This window comes from Manis javanica, chromosome 14, assembly GCF_040802235.1.
Source record: "Manis javanica isolate MJ-LG chromosome 14, MJ_LKY, whole genome shotgun sequence".
NCBI classification, from domain to species: Eukaryota; Metazoa; Chordata; class Mammalia; order Pholidota; family Manidae; genus Manis; species Manis javanica.
The window spans coordinates 84,412,809-84,430,594 of NC_133169.1; the positions used below are offsets into that span (position 1 = coordinate 84,412,809).

Consider the following 17,786-nt stretch of genomic DNA (forward strand, 5'->3'; position numbering starts at 1 on the left):
ATTTTTCCATTGAGACATCGCAGCTAGGAAGAACTCTTTATCCCATCTCTTTGGCACCACCTCCTGTTCCCCTTGAAACACATTTCCCCAACTCTACTTATGATAAGTAATGAAATTAGACAACTGTCTGTCAACCCAGGACTTTGTTCCCCAGAATCTAGCCCTTAGGTTGAGATCACTGTTTGAGGAAAGGAAATAATTGCAGACTATTATTCTAGTGTTGCAAATAGCTCAGCTGGAGGGAAGTTATTTCTTCCTAGCATAGTGCTGGAGAGATGTGCAGCCCTCTTTTCTAACCGGCCTTAACAGCCATGCCCCACACCGCCCCTACCACCCAGCACGCCTCCACAGCCTTCTTCAGAATTTGAGCTTTGCTGGCTGGACCCACGTTCCTTCTCCAAAAGCAAATATGTGCCAACAGAGCCAGCAAAGAGCTGCCCTTAGAGAAAGTTCTCTCCACTTCTTCCTCCAAAGACAGAGGGAGAAGGCACTGGGAGAAATTCTGTAGAAAGCCTTCAAAAACATTGCTAGTTGTGGGGAACACAACTCATGGCTGACACTTCGAGATGCAGGCAGGTGGCATTAGATCCCTGAAAATGAAATCTAACTTCCACCCAACTCAGCTATAGACCGTCTTGAGGGTGAGGACCCCGCTGTGGCCTGAGGTGCACACAGAGTGGGAGCAGAGATGCTAGCCCGAGGGTCAGGCTCCAACAGAATTTCACCCAACGCAACGCCAGACCTCAGGCAAGATTCCTTCTCTCTACGGGCCTCCAGTTCTCTCTTGTGGTAAGAAGGGCCTGAACAGAGGCGGCAAATTCTCTTCCTACACATGTAATGCAATGTAGTAAAGCATAGAAATGGAGTCAGTCTGGGGCAGGTCTGAGGCCCTGTGCACTTAGCCGTCCCTGGTCCTCATGGGGAAAGGCAACGTCAAGGGACACAAGAGTTCCGTCTAGCGTAGTTTGGAAGAAGATAAGTGAGATCGTTTCCTGATCTGACAGGTGTAATGTGGGAGCTCCAAATCCCACCTCCAGATACAATACAGCTGCCAAGGGCAGGCCAAGGGGGTGTGCCCTCTCTCTGCCAAAGAGGGGAGGGAGGCAGGCTTGGGACAGGCTCCTGTCTGGCAAGAGAGAAGTGTTGGCTAGTGTAACAATGTATATAAAGACTCTAATTGTAAGAGACCCCTGTTGTCCCCTTAGATTTTCAACCACTGTAAGGAAATCAAGAAATGAGTACCTCTAATATTCCTCATATTCTTGACTGAGGACTTAAGAAAAAGTGGCAGCAATTCTCCGGAGCAAAAAAAAAGTTAATGTTAGATGTAAGAAGTGACTTCCTAACCAGGCTGGCTGTTGGGTACTGGGAAATGCTGAGAGAGTGGGGGGATCTTTCCCGGAAGACTCTCAGGGAAACACAGAAACCCAGGCTAAACCCTAGATTTCATTTTCATCTCCCTCTTCTTAATATTTTTTCTTTTTCTTTTTCTGAGGCTAGACTGGCCTCACAGACATAAAAGAGAGAGAAAGCAATGAAGTAACCTGCCCAAGGTCAGCCATGGTAATTTACACGTGTGAGAGGAAATAGTCAGCGATATTGAGGGACCCTCAGTGTCTTCAGGGACCAGGAAAAAAAACCCCACAAAACACACAAAAAAAGAACAAAAATCAACCACTTGGCATTGGCTTCCCAAAAATGCTCTTGAATCTTAAAGCTGATACAATGGACTTCTGATCTGCAAGAGCTCGGGATGTTATAACTCAAAGGGGCAGGGCTAGAAGAAGCAGAGAAATCCCTGACACTCAAAAGACAATGAACTAGCCCCCACCCTCACAAACCTTCGACACTCCCCCAGGAAGGATCAGAGTTGGAGCTACAGGACGCACCTTTTTGGGAAGGAGAACAGCGAGAGGCAGGTGAGTTCCTTGGAAAAGGTCTACTCACCATGCTTCTCCCTGTCTCCAATCCAGCTCTAGGTCCTGGGCAGGGAAGGAGGCACCTGTGAAACCCCAGACAGCGGGAGGGCCCCAGCAGCAAAGGGGACCTGGGTTTTGCTACCAATATGAAATCCAATCTGAGGCAAGCCTCATAAAAATATCCTCTGCAGAGAATAGAAATTGCTCCCAGGCGGCTCCAAGAAGAGAGGGCTTGAGATAGCGACCTCAGCACAGTCTTTCTTGACACCAGAAGGTCATAGAAGGGCCTCCTCAAGTTTTCTGTGGCCCTGAAGGGGGCCAGGGAGGGGCAGTGTGAGGATCAATAAGCCCAGAAGAGTAGAAAGTATGGGAAAGAGAACTCGGTATGACCTAGGGGACGTGTGAACAGAGGTCACGGGTGGATCTCTGGTGTCTTTGGTTGGATGCATGGAGGACGAACATTGCTGGTCAACTAAGTAAAGATGCCAAGACACAGAGACAGGTCCAGGAGCCACTTCTCACCAGGATCGGGGCTGGTAAGCCACCACCCAACCCCTACTAGGTTGAATTCAGGTACAACCCTGAGTTAACAGAATTTCTCTGGAAGTGAGTACATGAATGTTTTTATTATCACATGGAGCCCAGGTTCAAAGTCACAGTCTGAAAATAAAATTTCATCATCGACAATACTAAGGCCACATTTTGGACACACCTGCCTTTTGAGACTGTGCAATGTCATTTCTGCAATGGGTGCAGACATAAGGCTGCTCCTGACACAGTCCAGAGCCCCGATGTGTCTCAGGAAGATGCGGACTGTCACTCGCAGGGCCTGCAGCTTCCGGAAGGAGCTGTGGCAGGTAAGGCCAGGGGACTGCATTGCCATACCTCCTCCTCCCTCCGCCCCACGGATGAGTTGCCTTTCATTTCACCTCTGATCTCTCCCCTTCATCCCAGCTGCTACAACCTCCTTTCAGGATTCACATTTTGAAATGGAAACACTTTTAAATATGTTCTTGTTCTCACTGACCTGACTCTCCATAAAGAGCTAACAGACCTTTCTGGGAAGACTTGGGAGTCCTCCAAATGAAGTACACCCTTACTTCTTAACAATGGGCTTGTCACACTTGATTAAATGAATTCACTCTCGAATATGCTGTTCCAGATATGGCCTTGACTGCACCATCTCTTTGCTCAATTGTGTCCTGGTGAGCATATGCAAGTAGCTACATTGCTTTTAAAAGCAAGGAGACTCGCAGAGCAGTGTTGCCCTTCATTTGGAGGACCACCAAGCCCCCCCAGAAAACTGGCCTATCACCTATTATGGTGAGTGAGGAAACCTTAGCAGATCTGGGGGCCCCTGAGGAGCGATGCATTCTCCCCACTTCCAGATGCCGCAGGCAGAACGGTGGAGATGACTTCCTTGGTTTGGTTTCTCCACCACAGAATAGAAGATCAAATAAAAACACTAAACAATACACCTGGAATAACAAGACTATTGAAACTTCCTAAAATGAATCTTAAATCTCTGGAAGTTAATTTTCCAGACTTTGTGGTTGCTTAACCTCACCACAGCTTGAGGTTTTCTGACCACACGAGGAGGAGGCCTAGGTATATTCATCAACTTTTTTTTTACTGTAGTTACATAAATGAGTCAGACCAAAATGCCTTAAGATCAAGAAAAATCTATGGAGATTATTTGTGACCACAGTGCCTTATGCATTACAATGTCCTTGCGCATTCTGAGTTAAAGCTCCCAAAGAGCCTTTTAACACAACAGTCCCCCAGTCACCACCATAAACACATTTAGACGTGAACAGCTCCGTCCGCGTGCCCTCGGGAAGATAATCCAATTCAGGAAGAGGTAGCTGTTCATTCTCCTCCAGTACAGAGAACACGTGAGAAGATGTGCACACACGCACGTGTGCGCGCGCACACACACACACACACATGCACACACACACGCACAGCACTTCCCACGGGTGAGCCACGACAGCTGAGAAAGCCCAGCTCCACAGAGGGCAAAGGCAACCTTCCACCCTGGGTCTCACTAACGAAGGCTCCAAAGGGACTGAGACCAGTCAGACCACATCACTGTGTCTGCCCTGACAATATCCAAGTCAGTCCCGCCTGGCCTGCCCCTCCGTCATGGAAGGGAACAGCGGCCCCAGGGACCTCATCTCCCTGCATCTGTCTCCTGGCTCTGGCTGTGTTCCAAGCAGAATATATTCATACAGGAATGCTTTCTGGGGAAATATTCTCCACTGTTGTGACTTCTCGGCAGTCTCTGTTTTGAAATTTGGCCTTGAGAGGTTCAAAGGATTTACGGGCTTGAGTTCAAGAAAGACTAAGATATACCCTAAGGCAGGCCCTGGTCTTAGATGCAGAAAAACCTGCCCTTCTTCCACCAGAGCCAGTGTGGCCTCTGCAGGAACCTAGTGCACGTCGTGCTCTAACAGAATTATTGTCAAAGACTCTCAGCTCTTCTGTCTTTGTCATGGCAGCTGACGGCAGTTCTGCTCCCAGGCCCTAAACAAGCCGTCGTACCCGCCAAGCCCAGCTGTTTCCCCACGTGGGCTAGAACAGCTCTGTCGAATACCAGGTTCTAGGCACCCGGGGCAGAGCCGGGCCATGTTGGCCCACGCTGGCCACCCACCCTCTCCCCTTCAGGCGTCCCCTGCCGTCCCCACTCACCATTCTTTTCTGCTTTGTGTTTCGGGGGCTCAGGCTCCGGGAGACATGGACAGGGCCCGTCACAGAGCACGGTGAGGCGTTTGCCGGTAGAACAAGCATGGAACTCCAACTTGCACTGCAAAACAGAAAGCAAACAGGCCTTCAGAAGGCAGCTGCGCAAACCCCCGCCTGGCTCCCTCAGGAACAGCCAGTGCCATGCCAAGCCACAGTCAGGCTCCTGGGCACAAAGACGGGAACAGGGGAGTCCGTCTCAGTTAGAGGTCTGGATCGCAGTATCCTAGATAAGAAGTGGCTGTTTGTGTTCTTCCAAAGGTTTCCATAGGTTCATGTCTAAAGACACTGCAGAATCACAGCTTACTCTAACTGACGGCAACCTCCATGTAAGTGTTAGTACAAGTATTAGTCTGAAGCAACATCTTGGAGTCCCACAGGGTCCACAAAGACCCCCCACCTCTCAGCAGAAGGCTGCTTCTCCACGCCGCCTTACCCGCACGTCGGGAAGCGCTGCCAGGGGCGCACTCCAAGGCCCTCAGCGGCTCACACGCTCTTCCTGAGAGCAAGAGGGACAGTCTGTTTAGTAAGTTTGGATGGGACGTGAGAGGCCCAGCCTCTTGCCTCGGGAACAAGTGAAGAGTGAAGGCTTTTGCTTCAATCACCCAAAACCTACATTTACAGTCTTTCCCCCAGAGGATGCCTGCGGTGATGCAAGTAGCCTGGGACTAATAAAAACGTCCAACGAATTCGCAATTCAGTATTGAAGCCGAAAAGCCATACATCCTCTTGTCAATCCTTTATCAGCAACAGTGGCAGCATTCGGGCCACTTCCTGCCAGCTCTTTACTCTGGAGTCTCAAAACGATTCAGAACACAAGCAGGAAAGAAGGATGCTAATTATAGGTGCAAAAGACCGGAGCACTGGACAGCATTGTTGTTAGTCCCACATTATGGAACAAGAAATTGAGACGCAGAGACGTTAAATAACATGAGGAGGATCACAGTGCTCACAAGGGGTGGATTCAAAGCATGCCTGACTCCAGGGCTAAGCACTTAACGGCCCCACATCACTCCTGTCATGTGGACGGACTTGAGAGAACAGATATCCTGTATGGAGCTCTGGGCTGCTGCCAGCCTAGGTTGGAGTTGTCTGAGATTCACTCCTTTTTTCCCTGTGAAAGTCTCAAGATCAAGGCCTGTGTGTAACGAATCTTCTGCCAAGGCCCATGGGCCCAGGACCATGTTAGTATCTGGTGGAGGTTCAAAGAAAGAGGAGATAGGTAAAATTTATGGAGCACCCACCGCGCATGAGGCTCTCATCAGGTGCCAAGGGGAATCTTTTAAAAGAAAGAAAAGAGCAGATATAGGTCTTGCTCTTGGAAAACACAAGTGCCTACCTGCGACAAAGGCCACTAGCATTTGCAAAGCAGCTCACAGCAGTACAGCTGAATACTGACTCATTGTGGGGATGAGATATTCAGCCCCCATACCAATTACAAACCGAGGCAAAGAGTACTTTAAACGTGGTTCTAAACGCACTGGAGTCACTCTTGAGTGACTCCAACTGTCACCCACACAGTCGCTGACAATTCTTGTGACAGAGAGCAACAGACAAGCCCACAGGGGCCTGGCTTCCTCTTAATGCGAACCTTCGTTTTGTCCCTGTTTGTTAGGTGTCCAGTAAGGGCCCAGTGGGGCCGTGGAGTGGTGAGGTGGTCTGAAAGGAAACCGTGGCCCAGCCCTCGACCTCACTGACCCAATGAGGGAGCAGAAGAGCTCACGTCCTCCTAAAGCCATGCGGACGTGACTCTGAGGTGAGGCGGGACACATGTGCACATAGGGATGCAGCACAGAGACCCAAAGGTTAGGGACATCCTGCAGACGGGCTGAACAGAGAGAAGGTAAGCCAAGGGACTGGAAGGTGACCGGGGGGTCACCATATAAGAGCCTTCTTTTCAAATTGCACAGAAACGTGCCTGTGCCCAAGGCAGGAGCAAAGACCTCTGGGGCCAGCCCTGCCGCCTCCTTCACCCTGGGTTAGTGCTCTGGAACAGTCCTCAGTTTCAGACTAGGGGGTCTTAAACTATTTTTTCAACAGAATCCCTAAAGCAAGTAATTTTAGGGTAACAAATATTTTTATATGAAGATATGTTTTACAAGGTCAGAAGTTACTATGATAAGGTCGCATCACACTCTTACTGCCACTGCCTGTTTATGTCCGGATGGACTGTGGTGCTCCTCCAGACATTCTCTGGTCTCCCTCAAAGAGGGCCGTACACTTGGCCATCACGCTGTGTCTTGCAGCGCAGCACCACCCCAGGGGGAGGCAGACTTTCCTTCCCCAGTGACGTCAAGCCTCACCACACTGCTCCCTCTGGCCAGCGGGTGGCCAGTGGGGGGAGTAAGGCAAGCCAGGATTGGACAGGCGCTTTAAGAACCGCTGCTTGGTGTCACCACCTCTCTTGTGCTTCCTTCTACCATGAAAATGACATGGGCCTATGACGGCTGCTCCTTCCACCTGGGACCCACAAGGCAGAGGATTTGGACCAGTGCTGAAGCTAAGCCACAGCCAGTGTGCAGCATGACAAGGAATTAATGCTTGCTGTTGGAACCCATTGATGTTTGGGGCTCATTTGTTACTAAGAATAATTTAGCAAAAGCTGACTAACAGAACAACTTGCTCCCTAATAGACTGTGAAGTCCGTAACAGCTGGAAGAGGTGCCGTCTGAGATCCACCATCTTATCCCCAGCCTGACATGATGCATATGGATCCCTGGCACAAAGTAGGTGTTCAGTAAATAGCTGCTGAATGATAAAGGCAGAAGGTAAGGTGGCATTGCTCACGCTGCTGCTGGAACCTCTGCCCCAGCCTCCAGGAGTGGCCAGTCTGCCTGCACAGGGGTGCAGGGCCGGAGCTCAGTACGCGAGAGGCTTGTGGTTAGCCCTCCTGACCCACGCAGGCTCCCTGAGTCTTCTCTCTGAGCTCCACACTCAGCACTCTGCCTCTCAGCCGCCCTGCTCCCCCCTCTGCCACTGGAGCCAGAGTGTGGTCCACCTGCTGCCGGATGCCCGGAACACGTATTCCCTGGCTGGCCTCATCTTGCCTGGCAGCCCCCGTGGACTCTACTCCAGTGACCCAGCTTCCTCGGCCTCCCCCGGACCGCCTCCTGGACACTGTTGCAGCCTGTGGATGCCACCCAGCCTCTTCCCTGAGTCCAGGAAGGCACCAGCAGTCAAAGGGCTGGAAGTCCACTTTTCATAAAGCTCAAAGCAAGGTAGTTACACACACACACACACACACTGGTATGTAGACCAGTAAAAGCTAAAACATGGTAAAGCTACAGAGGTGTTGGAATGACAAGATACCATTGGAAGGAGGGTGGCACCAGACAGCAGCCCACAGAAGCACCGTGAAAACTGGGAGTGTTTTGTTTCACAAGGTGGGTGCTGGAGCCTGAAGCTTTTGGTTTCTTAGCACCTACTTATAAATAATACATATATGTTTATGAATCAAATACTTTATGATCAAATATAAAACAATGTTTACACCCATCTATCAAGGTTACAGCCATGCTATAACCACACCTCCCGTGAAAGCTCGCTAGGAGGAATGAGAGCCTGCAGGGGCCTCTGGGAAGAGCAGAGGGCACACGGCTTAGAACCCGAATCCTGAACTTTCGCTGGGCAGAAGGCTCCCGAGGGCCTGCAGCGCAGGCATCTCATGTATGCTAGCTTCCTACAGCACCTCTCCAAGTCCCACCTGGCGATAACCCACCCAGTTTCTTACCTCATCCTCTCTCCCCCACGTTCTTGCTCGGGAAGAACAGATAAAAAGCCAATGGTAGCCCTGCACAGCTTTGCCCAGCAGGGCCAGATCACTCTCAATACGCAGGGCTTCCTACCAGACCAGGCCTGCACTGTGACCGGGATTTTCCCAAGTAGAGGCCTGCCGCCCACTCGCCTCACCTGCAGGGGACAGATGCCCAGGAAAGCTCCAGCTGCCTGCTGCCCGCCATGGGGTCAGAGAAAGCACAGACCCGGCCCGCCTTTGTCCGGTGTGCGTGGCTTGACTGCACACAGCTTCTGAACGCATGGCAGGTTTGCTGCCCCCTGCACAGAGGCCTGTCGAGGGAACAGGAGGCGAGGGGGCAAGAGGCGGGCCATGGTACCTTCCCCTGCAGCGACTGCTCCTCGCCATGGGTGTCACCTACCCCAAGACTCTGGGCTCCAGCCTGCCAGGCCACACACAGCCTTCCTTGGGAAGGAGGCGGCAGGAGCAGAGAGCGTCTTTACAGAGTGTGAAAGGTTCTCCTGGAGAGGCGAGGAGGGAGGAATGAGGGTCCCCAACACCACAGGGACATCACTGGCTTCTGGCCGCTTCAGGACCAAAGGACAAGAGCCTAGAATTCCCATGCCTTCTCTTAGAGCTCCCAAGGCAGGCATTGAAAACTGGCCAGATTATGGGTGGTGACTGCTTTGCAGTGAGGACCTGCCCAGACAGCACTTGTCCACTCCCTCCTCCACAGCTGCCCTGTAGGCAGAGGACCCAGGTGGTCCACCAGCACCACCAGGCTCTGCTGACCTGCATCCAAACGGTGTGTGCAGAGCTCCAGGTGAGACAGGGTAGAATGGGAGCCCTCCTCATGGAGTCCGCAGCCTGGGGGTGGACAAGCACAGAGTAAACTACAAACTGACACTCTTGGGGACTAATAAAGGGACACCCATAACTCCTCACTTTAGAAAAGAATTGGGGTATGGATAAAAAAAAGGAGGAAACAGGTATAAAAGACAGTGCTGGAATGTGGAGTGAAGAGCCAGCCCACTACACGAAGCTCACAAACAGCCACAGGCATGCCTCCAGCAGAAGGGGAAAGACACACACTGCAGTAAAGGTGGGTCCTATCAGACAGCCACTGTGGCCTGTGCGGAGAGCCCCACTGGCCCTGGGCCACACCGGCCATGGGTCTAAGCATAGAGCAATCACCACTGCTCTGGCCCCTGCCTCACCCTTGAGCGGGGAAAGCTTTGTACCTTATGTTATGGGCTGAATTACATCCCTCATGAGAGATATTTTGGAGTCCCAATCACCAGTATCTCAGAGAGTGGCTTATGTAGAAAGAGGGTCTTTACAGAGATAATCAAGTTAAAATGAGCTCATAAAGGCAGGTCCTAATCCAACATGATCAGCATGCTAATAAAAAGGGGAAATTTGGACACAGACACACATGGAGGGAAGATAGTGGTGTGAAAGATACTGGGAGAAGACGGTCATCTACAAGGACTACCTGAGGCTACCAGAAGCTAGAGGACAGGCAGGGGACAGATTGTTCCTCACAGCCTCAGAAGGCACCACGTCTGCTCACAGCTGGGCTTCAGACCCCTACTCCAGGACTGTGAGACACTAAATTTCCATTGTTTAAGCAGCCTAGTCTGTGGTACATCATTACAGTAGCCATTGCAAACTAGTAACAGTCCATCCAGGTTTTTTAAAAAGAGTCTCTAAGGAATGGAAATGCCTTGTTTTAAGTTTATGAAATACAGATCTTTGTGCCAAAAGGGCTCAGTTCTCCTCTAAAGAAAGAAGAAGAAAAAAAAATGTGGAGTAACAGCCTCATGATATAGGGCAGCTGTACATAAAGAACTTGGCCAAATTTATCAACTGTGATTCATGCCTGGAAAAGAAGAAATATGAAAAATTCAAGCCTTTATATTGACTTTTTGATCAAGCAGTTAAATAAATAATTAACCCTAACTATTTAAAACAGGAGAGCCCTAAAGTGGGAAATGAGTTAAGGACCGTCAAACATTGTACTGAAAGCCATATTCACACAAATGCAAATATAAATACAAAACTCTGAAGCTTCTGGACCCCTTGACCTGCCGTAACCGAAATGGCTTCCCCAAACACCACAAAAACAGAAGACGGAGAGAGCCAAAGATTTCACAAATTGGCAGAAGTGTTCAAAATGTTGACCTACTTAAAAATAAATGTGCTAGCAGATTTCCCGACCAATCTTTCCTTCCATTTTGCATAACACACCAACATGTCAGAATGAGTGAATGTTTTTCTGCAAACGGCCAGTAAATCTTTCTCTTCTATGATTTGTGCAGCAGAATTAAATAACCTCTCCCTGGTTCGCTGCTCACGCAGGTCTCCACCGAGTGCCCTTCTCCACCACACCACACTCTTAACTTTGCCTTGCATACTTTGGGTATTATTTTTAACATTTTATTTCAATTGCTTTCTCCACTCTATTTCATCAACCAATCACCTATTTTTAAACCAAACTGTTGAGAGTTCACAGTTGACAATTTTGTTCACAGTTGATGAATTCTGATTTGTTTTTATTCCCCAAAAATCATGTCAAAGAAGGAGGGGGGGTAATATCATGACTCCACTGGCTTTAATAATGGGGCGTGGAGTGAATGGTTGTTGACTGCATGTGTAATCCTTGGAGGGCAGAGAAGAGCCGTGCATCTCTGCCCAGGGCTTGGGTGTCTCTGTGGCCACCTGGAAAGAGCCATGAAAAGAAACAAGGAGAAGGTCTTTGGTCCCATTCAGAGCTTTACCAAACATGCAATTATGTACGGGCTCCTTCTTGCATTCAAATGAATATTTATTGAGAACCTAGTATGGGCCAGACTCTGTTCAAGGCTCTGAACCAACAGGACAAAGCCCCTGTTCTCATGGAGTTTATATGGCAGGTACTGATGAGGGCAGGGGAGAAACATAAAGGGGAGCAAGAGACAAGAATAGGGGGGAATGGTATATTATTTGGTGTGATCAGGAAATTGTCTGGCAAGATTACATCTAGACAACGAATAGAATAACGTGGGCCATGCAGCTTTCCGGGGAAGGACGCTCCAGGAAAAGAGAAATGCAAAGGTCCTGGGGTGGAAGATGCTGCCTCTGCTCAGGAGAGAGCAAGGACGCCAGTGTGGCTGGACAGGAGCAAGCAGGGAGCAGAGAGGAAGGGGCCCTCGCAGCTGTACTGATGGCGGCCTTCCCAGGAAGGCCTGGGTGACTCTGGGCTCTGCCTTTACTCCTCGTTCATTTCCCCTTCTCTCCTCCTCTCTCTTCCCCCTCCTCCTCCCCATTCCCAACACATTTCTGAGTCAAGAGTTCTCAAGAAGACAGAACCTTAAACTTTAAAATCAAGTTGCTAAAAATGTGAGAAAGGAAAAGCTCTTCCCTACAGACAAATGCCAGCTACACTAACTTAGAAGACTGCTAGGATTAGAAAGTCATTTTGCAATTCCCCATGTAATAATCAAGTCAGGAAAGGATCATTTGATGTTCACTAAAAACACTGGTTAAAAGTGATTGGAGGCCAGGACAGTCACATAGTCTCAAAGCGTCACCTCACAGGACACAGAGTAATTAAACATTTCCTTAAAAATGTATGGCAATCACCCCTTAACAAAGGGACCAAGGGGCCAATTAAGTGCCCCAAGTAGTGGGACCATCTGGCATGTACCTCCTGACACGCTACAAAGGGAAGCACGCAGTAGTGCCTATGTGGTATAGCTGCCAAAATAGCTTAATCTCACCTTTGTTAGGAAACAAATCCAGAATTGAGGACATCTTGTAAGATAACTCAAAAAATAAACAAAAAGCCCCAGGGGTGACTGGGTGTTTGTTCTAGATTAGAAGAAATTAAATAGATGAAATAAATGCAATGAGTGAGGCTTGACTGGATCCTGAAAAATAATTATTATACAAAGCTGTAAAAGACATGGTAGCAAAAATCACCGTGATTTCAACATGGACTGTTTATTAGGTGATATTACTGAATTACTCTTCTCGGAGGTATAATAAAACCTACGAAGGCCATACAGGAGCTCATCTACTTTCTTTTCTCAGGGGTGAGATGTTACAAGGTCTGCAATTATTTCTAAATGGGTTCCTGGGAAAAGTGTGTTTGTGGGTGCAGAGACAGCAAACGATTCAAAATGTAAAGAACGCCAAATCTCGGCGATGGGTATACAAGCATTCATTACATTATTCTCTAGACTCTTCCTGTGTTTAATAATTATTAAACCACTAGGCAGGTAAAAATAAATGTACATTGCTTTGCCCAGTGCTGCTGGGAAAACTCTTCCCAGAAACACTTGCGTTTGCTCCCCAGCTGCTCCCCCTGCAGAGCCCAGGCCACTCCCCTGCTGCAATAACATCCCCTCTGTGCTTCCCCACCAGAGCGGGAGCTCTTTGAGGGCAGCGGGGATCTCTTCACTGTCTGCAGGACCTGGCCGAGAACTGTCAATGGGCGTTCCACAAGGATTCGGTAGATGAATGATAGCGGTTTCTCTGGAGCACAAGTTCTGGGAATTGACGGAAGCACGCAGTCCTGTGATGAGAAGGCTGAGGACGGCGCCCTGAGTTGCAGCATATTTCATCTTACAGAGATACTTTTCCATGTTGCCTCTGGGAAATTGAGGCTGGAAGAAGACAGGCATCTTGTCCAAGGTCATTCTCCTGATTGACTTCCTCACCCTCTGCTGACCTTGTTTGCCCCATCAGTGGCTTAGTAAACCCTTTTCCAGCAAATGAGGAGGCAAAGAGGCCATCCAGCTAAGGCACAGCTCACCCTGGGTTTCTCTCAGAAGCAAGGCTGCATGAACTTTCCCTGACTTGTGTCACAAAGCCTGTGGAAAGCACTGTATGTGAAATGCCCAGGGGCAGAGGCTCCACCTGAGGTGGCCCAAGAAGAAGATGCCATCTCCCCAGAGTCAGGACTCTGGGGCAAGTCACAACTGTAAGCAATTCCTACAGCGTTTGATTTGCTAAGCCTCCCATGCAGTGCATCCAGTGGTGCCTCCAGCTTGGTGAGGTGGCACCCACAGGTGCCTGCCTGCCCCGCACACCCACCAGGCTCACCGCCGCCACTGCCTGGTCCCTGGTCCATGCTTTGCGCTCCCCAGCCTCCCATCCCAGGGCCTCCCTTGTCTCACCTCCACTGCTCCTTACTTCTGGGCTCTTCCCTGCTGTCTGCTTGGCCTGGGAGCCCCCTAAGGCTGGATAATATTGTGAACTTTTACATTTCTGTGAGATTACTCCTCTATCTGGGGTTTGGGAGAGACACCAGCCTCTGGGGGTGGCAGCAGCCCCCAGAGAGGAAAGACAGGGGCACATCTCAGGAGTGGGGGAACCACGCACAGCCTCACCTAGTGTGGTGTGGAAGTGGCAGAGACGCCTTGGAGATGGGGACAGGTAAAGGTCCCTTTATGCACCCGCTCACTGTTAGGCTGTCACTCAGATGTCACCTTCTCATTGGAACCTCTCAGCACACTAGTAAGACCACAACTGGCACACCCTATTCTCTTATATGTTTTCTTATATATATATATATATATATATATATATATATATATATATATATATATATATATGTAATCTTTTATATAACTTAACATCTTCTAATGTACTGTGTAAATTTATGATCAGTTTATATGCTGTTTTCTGTCTTCTCTGTTAGAATGTAAGCTCCCTGAGCATAGGAATCTTTGTTTTGTTCACCACGGTATCCAAAGTGCCTAGCATAATAACTGGCATATAGTAGGTGTTCAATAAAAGTATGCACAGTAAAGGAATGAGTCAACAAACGCAATGGCCTGTGTGCACAGGTGAGTGGCAGACCAGCACCTCCACGCCACTCCCGTGCTTCTACAATAATCATAATATATAATAAGAGCTCCCCACCCAGGACTGGAGCCCAGGAAGGAAGCAAATCTCACAAAATGCCCAAGGTCTGGTTTCCTCCCAGTCCTATAGGAATGGGGGTCCCCATAAAAGTGAAACTGGTTTACATAACAATAAAGAGGCAAGCCACTCCAAGGACCAGCCTGAGTGTGAGGACTGAGATCCAGGCCTTCCCCTCTTCCTCTACCACCAGCAGCTCCCCTGGGCTTTTCTCATTGCACTTACCACCCTGCACCTGTTTAACTAGCTGCCTCCTGAAGGAAACAGGCATCTTATCTAGACCATAGCACACAGCAGGTACTTAATATATGTCTGTTTATTTATGGGATATATTTCACATAGCACGATGTGAGAGCTGGTGTTGCCAGGTTCGTTTTGCAGATTAAGAAACCGAAACCTTGAAAGCAAATGACTGTCTCAAAGTCACAAGGCCAGAAAAAAAATTTCATTTTTAATCCAGATCATTCCATTTCTCCCTCACGCACTGCTGTGTGTGGTGACCCCCAGACTTCTAAGCACTGAGGGGTCTGGCAAAGCCTTTCCAGGCATCTCAGGATGGCTGAAGGAAGAGACAGTGGCTCCTGAGGAGAGGGACTGAGTCCAGCACTGAGGAAGCGGAGAGGGCAGGGCAGGCCACACGACACTGTGCTGGAGCAGGGAAATGACCACAGTGGGCCACCTACCCTAAAACGTGCCAAGGGCAACCTTTGTCAACTGCACTAGAAATGCTGATGGTATTCAAGTCAGTTTAAATACTTTAGGTGGCATTTAGCTAAGATAACTTGCAGCAGTCAAGCTGATTCGTCAACAACACTGGATGAGATGACACAGGCACCTTGCTCCGTGTGTTCAGGAAGCTGATGGCACCCAGGCTCACCTCCATGGAGGTGTGTGGGCCTGCAGCTTCTCCAGGCTAACAGGGTAACCGCCAAGTATTATAATGAGAGTCCCCTGAGCAAAACACTTAGGAGCTGGCAGTTCAGACTGGCCCAGCCAGGGCCTCAAAACAGAGGCTCGGCCCTCTGAACTCTGATCCCAACTGGAATCAGCTCCTTGAGGGAAAGAAACTGGACACTTGCTCATGTTCACATGCCCCCAGGCCCAGAGAGAAGCCCCACACCTCAAAGTGAATAGAAAGGGCTGAAATTGATTAACCATCTTCCCAGCAACTCTGTGAGGTTCAGGATAACCACTCCCATTTTCCAGATGAGGTGGCCGAAAGATAAGGAAGGAAGGAACACAGATAAAAATAAAAGGTGACAAAACGTAGAAAAGAAATCAGTAGAGGAGGCGTGGCTGTAAGCAGAGGGGGAAAAGGAGAAGAAATACGAGGAAGACCGCGGGGGCGGTAGGGAGACGCAGTCAGTGGAGGAAAGCGGACACCTCCAGGAGGCTCCAGGCAGTGGAGGGGCGGGGTGGGAGTGGGCGCTGGGCCTCAGTGCCGCTCAGCCCAGGCGTGGGGGCCCCAGCAGCTCTAGGAGAAAGGAAGAGGATGTGCCACGGTGCTGGCACCTGCTTAAAATAAAAATGTCTCCTTTGCTACAAGTGCCCCTTGGATGCCTGTCTCTCTGGCTGTCCCAGCCTCCTTGCAGGGCCCACGCTAAGCCAACTCTCCCAGCCGCCTGTCCCCCCACCACTGGGACAGGCTCCCCCGCAGGCACGGTTCACGGTTCACAAGAGATGGCAGGCAAGTTGAGGTGGCGCCTAATTCCTGTCCTGCCTCTCACCTCCCCAGCTGTGTTGGTGGAGGGGGCAGGCCTTCTGCCAGGCTCTGTCTGTCTCTCTCTCCTTGCAGCCCTGAAGGGAATCTGACTGGCGGCCCCACTGCTCTCTAGAGGTGAGAACCTGAGCAATATGCAAACCCTGCCCAAGCCTCTCTCTCCTTATCACTAAATAAGGATAATCCCCTCCTGCAGCTGTCAGACCAGAAAGGGATCCCTCCGCTTGGCAGCCTTCCTGGGCACATGGTAGATGTGAAATCTGAGCTCCTTCCTCCTGTCCGCCCAACCCTGCCTTCATTCTTCCCTTCCTCTGTGAGCCTCTCCACACCTGAGTGACCTCTGTGGAATGCAAATTTGTGATACTCTGCTCTGCTTACACCCACTCCTCGTTTCCTGTCATCCCTGGATAAAAGTGCAGATCTGAGTCCAGCAGGAAAGGCCCCTGGTGACTGACGGCCACACGTCCCTCCCCCTCTGGCCTTTGCTTCTCTGCAAACACACGCCCTCTCTGCTCCAGAGCACAGACCCCCGAGGGGACGACACCTTCCACCTCAGCGCTTTACTTTGTCAGCAACCCCCCAGGAGCCTGTGACAGGTGTCCCCGTGGGTGCCAGCACCCGTGCCCACCTCTGCAACCCTGGCACTTATGCTGTATTGCAATGACTGCCTTCCTGCCAGTCTTTGTTCTGAGCTACTGGCACATAGTGTTGTACTTCGTTTGTTTAGGCTCAGTGCCCTGCACAAGATCTACAAAGAGCAGGCGCTGAGTGAACGCCAGATGGACGGCCAGAAGCTCGGCCAGAAGAGCACCCGGACCGCAGCCCCCCACCTTCTCTGCCTGTCGAGGGATTCTGCACACTGCAGGCTGGTGGCCCTGATGAAGTCACCTCTCAGCACACAGCCCCTGAACAGCACCGGGGTCCTCCCAGCCTCCTAGACGTAAGCCTTGCAGGGCCCTCTGGCTACCCAGTCGGGGCCTCCCTGCTTCCTGGAGGGCCACACCAAAGACCGATCCCCCAGGCGCTGACATTTTCCTCGCACCCTCAGATTAAGCTCAAGTCCTCCTTCCTGAGGCCTGGCACCTCTGGCCCTGATTTGCTTCTCCAACAAACTGGCCCCAGTGCTTCCAGACCACTCCCCGCCCTCGTCCCCAGACCTTCTTCCCACTGATGCTCCTCTCACATGACTGCCTCTCTCATTTCCTTGGCCAGCCCTCCCCACATGGCGCAGGCTGCTCGGGGCTGCTCCGGGACCCTGGCACACCGAGCTGCTGGACCTCAGCTCAGGGCTTTCAGGTGACACCTCTGGATACCGTCAGAGTAAAGCTATAAACATGGATCTGTCATGACCCCACAGGAGCATGGACCCCACGAGGGCAAAGGTTCTTGGTTTTTTCATTCACTGCTACATCTCAGGCACCTAAAACAGTGCCTGGCACATACCAGGTACCCTTATCTGTTCAATGAAAGCACAAGAGAAAATAAGCTCCCCAAAGCCCTACCAGACCTATCACCAAAGCAAGTATGAGTTTCTTGGAGAAATGAGGGGAGGAAAGCTCAGACATTCGAAGTGGTAAAGCCACGTGAGCCACTGTAAGGCAGGGCTGGGCCACCATGTCACCAATGCACAGGAAGGTGAGAGCCAGGACCCACAGCCTCTACAGAGCAGCCTAGCAAAGATGCTGATTTCTGATCTTGGAGATACTTATTTGGCTTCGTGGGCACTTAAGCATTTGGAGCTCAGCAATGGTGAAGCCAGCCA

At 50.3% G+C, this 17,786-nt stretch overlaps 1 protein-coding gene across 2 annotated transcripts in view; it reads right to left on the reverse strand.

Annotated features, from left to right (window-relative positions):
• The window catches only part of SPOCK1 (SPARC (osteonectin), cwcv and kazal like domains proteoglycan 1), a 466,123-nt gene that overhangs the window by 68,885 nt on the left and 379,452 nt on the right, over nucleotides 1-17,786 (reverse strand). For both annotated transcript variants that reach the window (XM_037016497.2, XM_073221675.1), the window contains one exon: nucleotides 4,611-4,725. In XM_037016497.2, coding sequence (XP_036872392.2) covers nucleotides 4,611-4,725 — 115 coding nt within the window. The remainder of the gene's footprint in view (nucleotides 1-4,610; nucleotides 4,726-17,786) is intronic.